This window comes from Vanessa cardui, chromosome 28 (genome assembly GCF_905220365.1).
Source record: "Vanessa cardui chromosome 28, ilVanCard2.1, whole genome shotgun sequence".
NCBI classification, from domain to species: domain Eukaryota; kingdom Metazoa; phylum Arthropoda; class Insecta; order Lepidoptera; family Nymphalidae; genus Vanessa; species Vanessa cardui.
The window spans coordinates 3351684-3364799 of NC_061150.1; the positions used below are offsets into that span (position 1 = coordinate 3351684).

The window sequence follows — 13116 nt, forward strand, 5'->3', positions numbered from 1 at the left end:
TATATTTAGTATCAGTATTGCACCCGCGCGAAGCCGGGGCGATCGGCTAGTCTACTACATTTTATAAAATGATTAGCTTTCGGCAATTCTACATTTTAAATTTTAACTTTATATTACTTAAAAATGGGAACAGTTTTTTTCCTATACATATTAATATATGATTAACTATTTTTAATTATTTTTAGTAATTGATTTCGGGATATTTCGACATTATCTACGAATGTCTTGTTCACGAGATCAATAACTTTAATAATAAAAATAATCATGTTAACTTAAAATCTTTATATATGATATATGTTATCTTTGTCCTTTTAAAAGTTTAAGTTCATTGATATAACCGTGAAATATACAGACAGACAAATATAGTTTAGCGTTTATAATATTAGTATTAATAATTGTAATCATTTAACATAACCATAGTAAAGAATAAATAATATATAATCTTAAGTATATAGGAATCTCGAAAAGATTATATAACGCCATTAAGTAAGCGAAGATCACGCGAAGGTCGTTCTAACGAGCAATTATAGGCTGTTGACCTTTTAAAAGAGTATAAATATTATGATATAAAAATGTAAAAAAATATGATTTACCAAAATTAAAATTTAATCATATATTTAATATTAAAGAGCGTAATAAAGTTACTGGTCGGTTCCAGAGTGGTACTGTATTAGAAAAAAAATGTTAATGTATACTATTTGATATTTACTCAGTGGTAGGGCTTTGTGCAAGCTCGTCTGGGTAGGTACCACCCACTCATCAGTTATTCTACCGCCAAATAACAGTACTCAGTGTTGTTGTGTTCTGGTCTGAAGGGTGAGTGAGCCAGTGTAACTACAGGCACAAGGGTCATGATATCTTAGTTCTCAAGGTTGGTGGCGCATTGACGATGTAAGGAATAGTTAATATTTCATACAGCTTCATTGTCTATGGGTGATGGTGACCACTTACCATCAGGTGGGCCATATGCTCGTCCGCCAACCTATGCCATAAAAAAAATCTGTTTCGTCATTTTAGCGCGAAATGTAAATGAACGATTTGTTTTACAATTAAATGTAATGAAAAAAATGACGACCTCCGTGGTCGAGTGGTGTGTACACCACTCCGAGTTCTGAGTTCGATACCGGGCCGAGTCGATGTAGATTACCATTAGTTTTCTACGTTGTCTTGGGTCTGGGAGTTTGTGGTACCGTCGTTACTTCTGATCTTCCATAACACAAGTGCTTCAGCTACTTACATTGGGATCAGAGATGTTGTCTCATATTCATTTATTATTTATTGTAATCGAAACAACACTTGTCATAGATATCGAATTTCCTGGCAAATCTTTTAAATAAAGAATGATTTGATTTGATTTATCGTTATCGAATTTAATCGTAAGCACTTCCGATCGGAATTAATTCTGAAAAGTATCATAATAATATGTGATATAGTATCAGGCTGTTAATTTCATTTCGGCGGGCGGGCTACGATGACGAAAATGAATGCTCCCAATGTGGGGCACGAACCCACGACCCTGAGATTAATTGTCTCATTCTATCGACTGAGCTAGCCGGGCAACTGCTGCCTGACCTAACGTAACTTAACCTCCAAAGCAGAGGAGGCCTTACATACTCTGCTTTGGAAGATAAGATTAGGAGTATATTCCATGTGGTAGATTATCGTTGGAATTAGACACATGCAGGTTTTCTGACTATGTCTTCCTTCAACGCTGAGCTCGAAATTAATTATAAATATAAATTAAGCACATGAAAATTCGGTGGTGCTTGATTTGAACCCGCAATCATCGGTTAAGATATACGCGCTCTTACCACTGGGCCATCTCGAGTAGAAAGTATCATGATTGATATGTTTAGAATTTTGTTATCGAATGTTTTAGAAGCTATGATATATTTTTAAAATATTTGGTACCTATTTTTTTTTTTTTTTGGTAAATACTGATGTTATCTGTGCATTAGTACGTGATAGCCGCAGTGCTTAATCTGTGGACGTGACTCGGTGAAGGACAGCTGATTCCTCTGATTACGTTCAATAATGAGATACTTTAACGTTGTGACGTCACAAATAATTATTGAATTAATAGTCGCGTGTTATTTTTTGTATACATATATATGACTTATGTTATGTGGACATAAGCTTTTTTTTTTAATTTTAAATTTTATTTGTATTTTTTTTGTTGCTTTTTAAACACCTCAACTCACCTCAACCTTATGAATTCTTTCTATTAGTGAAAACCGCATGAAAATCCGTTCAGTCGTTTTGGATATTATCGCGAATGTAAAAACACACAGACGCGGCCGGTAAAAAATATATATTGCTTTCTATGTTATAGTTGTTATAGCACTATGGTTTACATATTGCATAGTAATAAAAAAAATTATACTCAATCTTGACTAACTTTGGGCTATAAATGGTCCTCCCTATCACTTACACAAGTGATAAGCTTAAACGGAATATATTAGTAATTCCTTAATTAGTTTGGAGCATTGCCACAATTCTTTAAAAAAAAAAATGATATGCAACCTTATTTGTCTGCCAATCATATTTTCTTATCGTATTACGACTATATCAAAGGTCAAGTTTGAATTAAGAACGTTAAAAATAGCTTAACAGAACTTAAAGTATCGGCGACTTAAACTGGGTCAAGAGTCCGCGCCGGAGGTCTGAGGAGGCGTTCGACCTCCACGACCGTGATCTTGATCGCGAGCGGAGGTACGAGTGCATCACGTAGGTAACGCTTATTTGGACGTGTCACGATTTTACTTACTTTAAACGGGACATTCCAGTGTTACTTGAACCCTGTCGGCTAATTTCGGCTAGTTGTTTTCGAGCGAGACATTCGGATACGGTTCGATTCCCGGCTGTCGATGTAAATTATCATTAGTTATCTATGTCTTGGGTCTGGGTGTTTGTGGTACCGTCGTTACCGATTTTCCATAACACAAGTGCTTTAGCTACTTACATTGGGATCAGAGTAATGTATGTGATGTTGTCTCATGTTTGCTTCATACCAAATTTTATCAAAGTCGGTTCAGCGGTTTGGTTCTCAAAGAGCGACAGACAGCCAGACAATCAGAGTTACTGTAACATTAATATAGATTATTACAGAATTCTCACAGATTTGAAGTATATGAAATTCTTAGTTGGCTTGCTCAAGTTTGAACCCGCTATCTTCGGCTATCGTTGAGGCATCTCGACTTATGACCGATTTGCTATAAATATTTTTTTAATATTTAATCTGTTATCTTTATCACGACCTCCGTGATTCATTGTTTACTTTTAAATTATTTGTTTTTGATAACGTAATTATTATATACTAGACGAAAACCCGTCTTCGCTCATGTAAAATAAATAAAACTAAAATTATACTGACTACCGTAACTTTGCACGGAATTATTATTTGGATCTCAGTCTCTCGTTCTGAACGCGCCCGTAAACGTCCAACATGGCGCCCGTTGAGCTGTCATGTCGGTGAATTACACGGATTTCATGTTAAAATATATCGATTGTACGAATTTTGCGGACATATGTTAATGACTAAAAATGATTATTTTTTAACGATCTATAAGTTTTGATAGGTTTCGATCGGGTCTATCGTAGACCTGCATGAAATCATTAATATAGATTTTTGTCTATAGTTACCTCTTATATTCTAGGTAGCTTTTATGAGCAATTTCATGATGATCGGTGCATCAATTAAGAACAGAAAGCGTAACAAACAAACGAACAGACAAACTATGTTTCATATTTAAAATATTACTTAGATTAACTCGTTCGCTCTTAGATCACCGATGTCTATGGCTGCCACTCAGGCGCCATCGGGTGGCCTCATCGTACAAACAACATATGTTTACATTGATCGCTATTTTTTTGAATTCGCAATCATCCGTAAAGGTTTCACTTGATTGAAATGTCAATAGAGATATTACTTTTATTATTTTTTTACAAGTTCATTTAAAATAATACTTTAGTTTATTAAAAAAAAAAAAAAACAAAACGACGTAACATTTTCAAATTCTAACATGTAATTCTAAATTTAAATTTCAGTTGATTGAATTGTTTAAAAATTTCAAACTTTAGTAATACTAAATATCTTTACAGAATTCGACGTTTGAATTTAAAAATTTACCCAACTCGTCAGAATGTTTTCGAAATTTGAAAATACGAACGTATCGTTTCTTTTTTTTATTTTAACACTATCATTTTGACGCGCTATCAAAAAAGTTTATTAAATAGCAAAGTCCGCTTTTTTATGTTAAGATATGCGAATGGATTACGATGTAAAGGCACCGCCACACTTTGTTTTTGTTTGGATGTCTGTTAAAACGCTGGAATGATTTTTGTTGCGTGCTATTTTATAACAATTTCTATATTCGAAATTTCTGGATTTTACATATTTTTTTTTGATTATCCATTTATTTTCGACATTAAATGCCTCCTTAATTAACATTGTTATAAATTCCCACTGTCAGGCAAGGATCTCAGAAACAATAATTATGTTTTTATCCGAAATATAAATTAAACACTTGTTTTTGTATTAATAAAATTATCATAATTCAATAATAAAGTCTGAACGCGTTAAACAAATTTATAATACTATTGAGTTATGTATTGATAATAATATTATTAATAAAAACAGCAATCATTCAACAAAATTAAATAACGCGCCGTTACAAACTCACGCGATATCATGCCATGTTCATTTGACCAATCACAACAACCTGTTTACAGCAATTTCATTTTGTATTATAAATATTTTAAAAAGTAATAAATGCGTGCTACAAATAAAATATTTTTAGGCTGAATAATGAAATACATTAAATCACCTGAAATAGAATCGAACGCGCGTTTAAAAACTAGTTTGTAATTATATTTTTATTAAAGTTGTAATAATCAGAACAACAGTCTATTTCTAAAAATGTTTTTTCTCTAAAATTTGAAATTGGAACGCTAAGCTCTTACATTGAAGTATAGTTAAAAAAATTATACGGTATTCGGTATAATGTTGTGGTGTCCTTAGCGCAAAATGACGCGACTCGAGAACGGTGATCACTGATCACGCGATACCACACCATCGCTCTCGACCAATCACAAAGCTCCGTCGATCGACTCGCGCCGCGTTCCACATTCAAATTTCAATTTTCTGAATTATAGATAGTGTATTTTTTTACTTTATTAAAATAAAAAGTTTTCCCTAAATGTTTGGTAGATAATAAATATTGTTTTATTCAATTTTTTTTAGTATTTCTTTTTTTTTCTTTACAATGACAATAGAATGAGAATTAATTTAATATTTTTTGTAAATTAATTAAATTAAAAATAAAAGTAAAATTAATTATCGTTTGCAAATATCCCACGGACACGGAAGTTGTGCGTGGTTTTGAACCCGCGATCGTCATTGAGAAACAGGCGCTCAATCCACTGGGCCATCACCGATCCAATATTATGATAATATTATGATTAATTTTAACACAAGTATATTGATTGATTAATTGATAATTTGTAATATAATATTGTTATTTGTTATATGTGACCAGAAATTTCGACATGTCGTAATTGGTGTTGCCAGGATTTAAGTAATATTGTTTGTATTTTTTTTTATTTTGTTCAAATATATAAAATCACTCTTGTCACGTCAATGTTCTAAATTTAAACGGAATCTCAACGGAAGTTTGCGGGTTTAAACCACAAGCACTATTTAACTGTTCTAGGTGTTTAGAAATGTCGTTTTTGGCAATTTGGCGGGAAAGTTAATTTTTATTAATTCGTAGGAAACCTACTTGGATCAGAGTTTCCATCCCTATAATATAATTTAATATGAATTAGTTTTATATAAAACCCTATGCAATAGAAAGAGACAGAATAAGGAAAGAGCGAGACGGTCGCGCGGAGGGGATACAAATCTTTTCCCTTAAGTGATGATTTCCTTAATTTGTACTTATAATTTATCTCGTGCTTGGCGATGAAGAAAAACATCGTTAATTAACCTAAATGTGTCTAGTTTCAACAAAATTCTGCCATATGCGTATCCACTAAGTTGCATTGGAGCAGCGTGGTGGAATATTGGTGGTAGGGCTTTGACCTTCCACTCATCAGTTATTCTTCCGCCAAATAACAGTACTCAGTATTGTTGTGTTCCGCTTTGAAGGGTGAGTGAGCCAGTGTAACTACAGGCACAAGGGACATAACATCTTAGTTCCCAAGGTTGGTGGCGCATTGACGATGTAAGGAATAGTTAATATTCCTTACAGCGTCATTGTCTATAGGTGATGGCCCATATGCTCGTCCGCCAACCCATAAAATAAAAATAAAAAAAATATTCTCCAACAGCCTCCTCAAAGAGTGGGAATTTTAGGCTGTTAATTTAAACAATCTTGTCAACTTTATATTGAATACAGATAACTCAATGTATGATATTAAAATTGTTTTTTTTTTTTTGTTTCAGTATAACAAGACAAAAGCTCTATGACGCGGAGCGCAAATAGTAACGAATACTAAAACGAGATGTCGTCGAAGGCTATTTATGAAGCCACTGGCAAAGATCTAATAAACAGGTGAGGTTATTACGTTAGCACCAGCGTCGTTATCGTCATCATCACCATCAGGCTTGTAATCGTTACACCACCAGTATTTTGACCACCATCATCAGTATAATTATTATCGTTGACATCGTGTCTATCTCACCAGCATTATCACCAATATCACCATCATCAGTAGCACTATCACCATCACACTTATCACCACCACCATCCACTGACACTACCACCACCACTATCCACTGACACTACCACCACCACTATCCACTGACACTACCACCACCACTATCCACTGACACTACCACCACCACTATGCACTGACACTACCACCACCACTATCCACTGACACTACCACCACCACTATCCACCGACACTACCACCACCATCACCACTATCCACCGACACCACCACCAACACCATCACCACCGACACCACCATCCACCGAATCTAACACCAACACCATCACCACCGACATCACCACCACCGTCATCACCACCACCGTCATCACCACCATCCACCAACACCATCCACCGTGCTCATCCTTATCTTTAACATCGCGCTGTGCTACAAGAACATCGTCATTATTATCACCGTCAGTTTTAAGTTGTGTTTTTTCCTCAATGGAGCGATAACACAAGAAAATTGAATGACATGAAAAATAAAACATTAAGGAAAATCAGAAGAAAATAATACTTAATCTGCTAACAGTACTCACAATCTTATCTCTCGTAAATACTCGCATCGGATACACACAGGGAGGAAAGTAGTGAATTAAATAACAACCTAGTTTCTTCGGCGTTGCTTGCTCTTGCTTCACTTGTAATTCAAAGTTTCTCAAGGAAAGGAGAATTTTTGGGTACCCTTTCTCAAGCTTTAGGCCAACTTATTACTATTAAGGTTAAATATTCTTTTTATTAAGATTTAATTATACGAGCATATGTGCCACCCGATGGTATGGTCACCATCGCCCTTAGACAATAGCGCTGTAAGAAATATTATCTATTTTTTTTTTTTTTTTTTTTTTTTTTTTATGGAATAGGTGGCAAACGAGCAGGAGGCTCACCTGATGGAAAGTGACTACCACCGCCCATGGACATCTGCAACACCAGGGGGCTTGCAGGTGCGTTGCCGGCCTTTGAGAAAGGAGTAGGCTCTTTTCTTGAAGGTTCCCATGTCGTATCGGTTCGGAAAAACCGCCGGCGACAGCTGGTTCCACAGAGTGGTTGTGCGAGGCAGAAAATGTCTAAGAAATCGCGCTGTTGTGGATTTTCGGACATCAAGATGGTGCGGGTGAAACTTAGAATTTTGACGAGATGTCCGAAGGTGAAATTCAGCAGCCGGGATTAATCCGAACAATTCCTCGGAACATTCCCCGTGAAAAATTCGGTAGAAGATGCAGAGTGATCCAACATCTCTACGCAAAGCCAAAGGATCAAGGAGATCGGAAAGGGCTTGATCGTCGATAATTCGAGCCGCTCTACGTTGGATGCGGTCAAATGGAAGGAGCTGGTACTGGGGAGCACCCGCCCAGAGGTGAGAGCAGTACTCCATGTGAGGCCGAATTTGCGCCTTGTAAAGTTTTAGGCGATGGGCCGACGTGAAGTACTGTCTCGCCTTGCTGAGCACACCGAGCTTCTTTGAAGCCAATTTGGCTTTGCCTTCCAATTGACCGCGGAACTGAACGAGGCTCGAAATATCAACGCCAAGTATTCCGATACTACCTGTAGCGGCTATCGGGATGTTCTCAAATCGTGGAGATACGACAAATGGTGTTTTTTTAGCGGTTAACGCGCAAACTTGCGTCTTTTTGGGGTTGAAATGGACTAAATTTAGCCGGCCCCAGTTCGAGACTTCGTTTAACGAAGACTCGATTTCAGACACAAGTTTGTTCCGGTTTTCTTCGACGTTTTCCCGAGAAATATTAGCGCGGCCGGTGTATAAGGTGTCAACGGTACTGTCGTCTGCATAGCAATGAATGTTCCCGATTTGCAACAAATCATTGATATGCAGAAGAAACAGAGTGGGTGATAGGACGCAGCCTTGTGGAACACCAGCATTGACGAATTTTAAGTCAGAGCATGCACCGTCGACAACGACCTTGATGCTCCGATCTGCCAAAAAGCTGGTAATCCAATTGCATAATTTCCCGGGAAGCCCATAAGAAGGAAGCTTCGAAAGAAGCGCTTTGTGCCATACGCGATCGAAGGCCTTCGCTATGTCCAAGCTGGCTGCTAATGCCTCCCCCTTGCTCTCAACTGCTTCAGCCCACCTGTGAGTAAGGTAAACTAGAAGATCACCGGCTGAGCGACCCCGACGGAAACCGTACTGGCGGTCACTAATCAGCTGATTCTCCTCTAGGTACCGCAGGAGCTGGCAGTTAATAAGGGACTCCATTATCTTGGAGAGCAAGGAGGTGATGGCTATAGGCCTATAATTGGACGGATCTGAGCGGTTGCCTTTTTTAGGGATCGGATGCACCAAAGCAGTCTTCCAGGAGTTCGGGACGACGCCTAATGCGTAGGATTGCCAGAAAAGACGCGTTAAGACCGGTGCCAACTCGGGAGCACATGTCCGTAGCACGATTGGAGGGATGCCATCGGGTCCACTCGACTTGTGAATGTCCAAGGAAAGAAGTGCTTTCCGAACTGCACTTTGCCGAAATTTAACCTCCGGCATCGTCGTATCACATCGCGGGATTGGTGAGGTGATCTATCCCTTACATCGTCAATGCGCCACCAACTTATGGGACTAAGATATGTTCCTTGTGTCTGTATTTACACTGGCTCACTCACCCCTCAAACCTGAGCACTGCATTACAGAGTATTGCTACAAGTATTGTAAATTAAAATTGGAGTGGTACCTGCTCAAACGGGCTTGCACAAAGGTTTACCACAAAATATCTACATATATTCGTTTTCAGAATTGTAATTTCTGATTATTTTGTATATGTGTTCTGAAGGGTCAATGAGTCTTACTGCAGGCCCAAGGGACGTAACATCTTAGTTCTTAAGATTTAATAGCTATGTAAAGGAATGCCAGCCTACCGATTTCAATTTAAAACAGAAACAGTATATACTTTAGGGTACGCAATCAACCTGAGCTAAGAATTAATACTGTATTTTCCTTTTTCCAGGCACATAGCTTCGGGAACAGCTCTGGTGCCATGCAGGTTTGCTGTGTTCGAACAGGGCACTGTATGGGAGGATGAGCTCGGCAAGAACCCATGGCTGAGCAAGGAGGTAAGCCACTTACTGTAGACTATCACACGGCCGGCCGTAACCAAATAAGCGTCCCGGTCTGGGCATGTATTCGACGACATTTTATATGACCAGGGTCAAACTTGGAAGGTCTGATTGACTCTAATGATATGCATATAGTATATAGTGTATGTAGAAAGTGAGACATGAGACTCCAGATGTCTGTGTCCCCAAAATTTGGCGCCCTGGGCCATCGCCCATCACGCCTCTCCCGAACGCCGGCACTGCACCGTGAAATATCAAAATAAATTGATAATCACTGTACCAGTTGATTGTTTTTTTATAAACAGCAAACTATTTTAACCTTTTTGTAAATTTTTAAATAAGTAAAATTTTATAAACGGACTTTACACATACTAGCTAGTTTTTGCCATTAAGTGGCATAACACAGACTACATTATGAGTTGTTAATGAAACTAAATATATGTTTACCATTTCAGCAATTAGTGGTCAAACCCGATCAGCTGATCAAGCGTCGTGGTAAGCTCGGTCTAGTCGGCGTCAATAAATCGGCCGCGGAGGTGAGGCGCTGGCTCTCCGACCACAGCGGCAAGGAGCAAGCGGTCGGCGCGGCTTCCGGGAAGCTAAGACGTTTCGTCGTCGAGCCCTTCGTGAAACATGAGGCGGTAAGTGCCACATACATGCAGTATCGCAATATTTTATTCGATCGTAATATTTACCCGTGCAATACAACACAACAACAAACACAACAATAGCCTGTAAATTCCCACTGCTGGGCTGAAGGCCTCCTCTCCCTTTGAGGAGGTTTTGTAACATATTCCACTACGCTGTTCCAATGCGGGTTGGTGGAAAACACATGTGGCGGAATTTCTATGAAATTTTCCACATACAGGTTTCCTCACGATGTTTTCCTTCACCGCTGAGCACTAGATGAATTATAAAGACAAATTAAGCACATGAATCAGCGGTGCTTTTCTGGGTTTGAACCTGCAATCATCGGTTAAGATGCACGCGTTCTAACCACTGGGCCATCTCGACTTGCCTGGCCCGGTGCAATACTGATACTAAATATACTACAGAATTTGTTTATTTATTACATCACATTACAAACTTCTAAAATGATCAGCGTTTCTTCACTATATCGTCTATGTATTATATACAAAGACCTTCCTCTCGAATAACTCAATCTATTAAAAAAAAAACGCATCAGAATCCGGTTTATAGTTTTAAAGATTTAAGCATATATAGGGACAGAGAAAGCGACTTTGTTTTATACTATGTAGTGATTATAAGGGAAAGTTCTCGTAATAATCCATTTAAATTGAGTATGTTTTGTTTATCATGTAACATTTGTGTTCCAGAACGAGGAGATGTACCTGTGCATCCAGTCGGGGCGGCGCTCCGACACCATCCTGTTCCACCACCAGGGCGGCGTCGACGTGGGCGACGTGGATGCGCTCGCCATCAGGCTCGACGTGAGTCGCACGCACACACGCATTAACACACGAACACGCACGCATTAACACACGCACACGCACGCATTAACACACATGCACGCACGCAACACGTGCTCGACATACGTACGCACAGCACAGCACACACGTACAGTACGACACAAATTAGATGTAGCATCGGAAAATTCAATGGAATGAAAATAAAACCGATTACTGCCGATTTACACAACCAATAGAAATAGCTCCCTATCGCGCCATTCGACGCTATTCGTCGCTATAGATTGACGCGTCAGAGAAAGCAAGTGCATGTAAATCAACGCGTCAAATTGATAAACATATTAGGTCATATGATATTACAAGTTATTACGTTTGTGTAAAGATCATATTCGCATGAGAAATAAATATTGATAATTTGGGATAGCGTACTCGATTCGGATGTGATCGGTTTTACGAACTTTGCCGATGCTACATCTAAGTTGTGTCGTACTGTACATTACTCAAATGCGTTCATATATAAGTAATATAAGTAACATATAAGTATTCATACGTCTCAGCATATCGGTAACTAGCATGTAATCTCAGAGATCATGAGGTCTTGGATTCAACTCTCGTTAAAGGCAGTGGAACTCATAATAGGTAGACTTTTTTTTATGTCAAGAAGTTCTGTAGACCAGTGTAACAACGTGCCTCTCTGCGCACGTCAAACCGGCCCTACACTATTATACACACCCACACACGCACATACACACGCATACACACACAGGCATACAATCACACAAACTAATATAAAATAATAGCTACAACAACAACAACAACAACAGCCTGTAAATTCCTACTGCTGGCCTAAAGGCCTCCTCTCCTTTTGAGGAGAAGGTTTGGAACATATTCCACCACGCTGTTCCAATCCGGGTTGGTGGAATACGCATGTGGAAGAATTTCTATAAAATTTGTCACATGCAGGTTTCCTTACGATGTTTTCCTTCACCGCTGAGCACGAGATGAATTATAAAGAGAAATTAAGCACATGAATCAGCGGTGCTTGCCTGGGTTTGAACCCGCAATCATCGGTTAAAATGCGCGCGTCCTAACCACTGGGCCATCTCGACTCTTAAATAATAGCTAACAACGGGATTATGTTCCAGGTACCAGTGGACACGTTTCCGAGCGGCGAGGAAATTGACCGCGTACTTTTGAAGAACGTCAAATCGACGACCACGAAGAGGTATGTATGCAAATTATTAATAATCTCTATTAAAAGAAAAGTAAAGTCACAGCTTGCATCGACACAGTTTGTGGAGAAAATCACAGGCAACAAGCTCTAATCCATTTCTATAATAAAATTCCGCAGACATTTTCAACTTTGCCGTCCCGTAAATTCAAATCGTTTATAAAAAAATACATCGGTAAAAAAGGCGTATTATTCGATACAAGATTTTGTAGATGATAAAAAAGCGTGGAATTAATACCCGTTGACCTCCAGGCAGGATATATTAATTTAAATAATTGTATTAACTAACATGACTGTATTTTTTTTAAATGTTGAAAAAGAGTAACTACTGAGTTTCTTGCCGGTTCTTCTCGGTAGAATCTACTTTCCGAACCGGTGGTAGCTTCACTTAATTGTTAAATGACGATTCAAAAGTGCTTGTAAAAGTCCACTTGATTAAAGTATATTTTGATTTTAATGCGGATACATAAAGATTTGATTTAACACGTGCATCCTGCATGTTGCTTGTTGCTAACGATGTTTGCTTCGCTGTCGAGGTGAATTTATAAACTCGGTGCGATGTACCAATTCGTTGCGTTTTAATGTTGACAGGAAATAATCAAATTATATTTTGATGATTAACTTGATAATATATGAGTATTTATTAGGTTAAAGTATCGTCAAAATAGCTAAACCGAATG

At 38.3% G+C, this 13116-nt stretch overlaps 1 protein-coding gene across 2 annotated transcripts in view; it reads left to right on the forward strand.

The window, feature by feature from the left end:
- LOC124541544 (ATP-citrate synthase) overlaps nt 1–13116 on the forward strand; it is a 71399-nt gene that overhangs the window by 37959 nt on the left and 20324 nt on the right. For both annotated transcript variants that reach the window (XM_047119460.1, XM_047119461.1), the window contains exons 2-6: nt 6446–6554; nt 9670–9775; nt 10234–10419; nt 11116–11229; nt 12351–12430. In XM_047119460.1, coding sequence (XP_046975416.1) covers nt 6505–6554; nt 9670–9775; nt 10234–10419; nt 11116–11229; nt 12351–12430 — 536 coding nt within the window. In that variant the 5' untranslated portion in view covers nt 6446–6504. The remainder of the gene's footprint in view (nt 1–6445; nt 6555–9669; nt 9776–10233; nt 10420–11115; nt 11230–12350; nt 12431–13116) is intronic.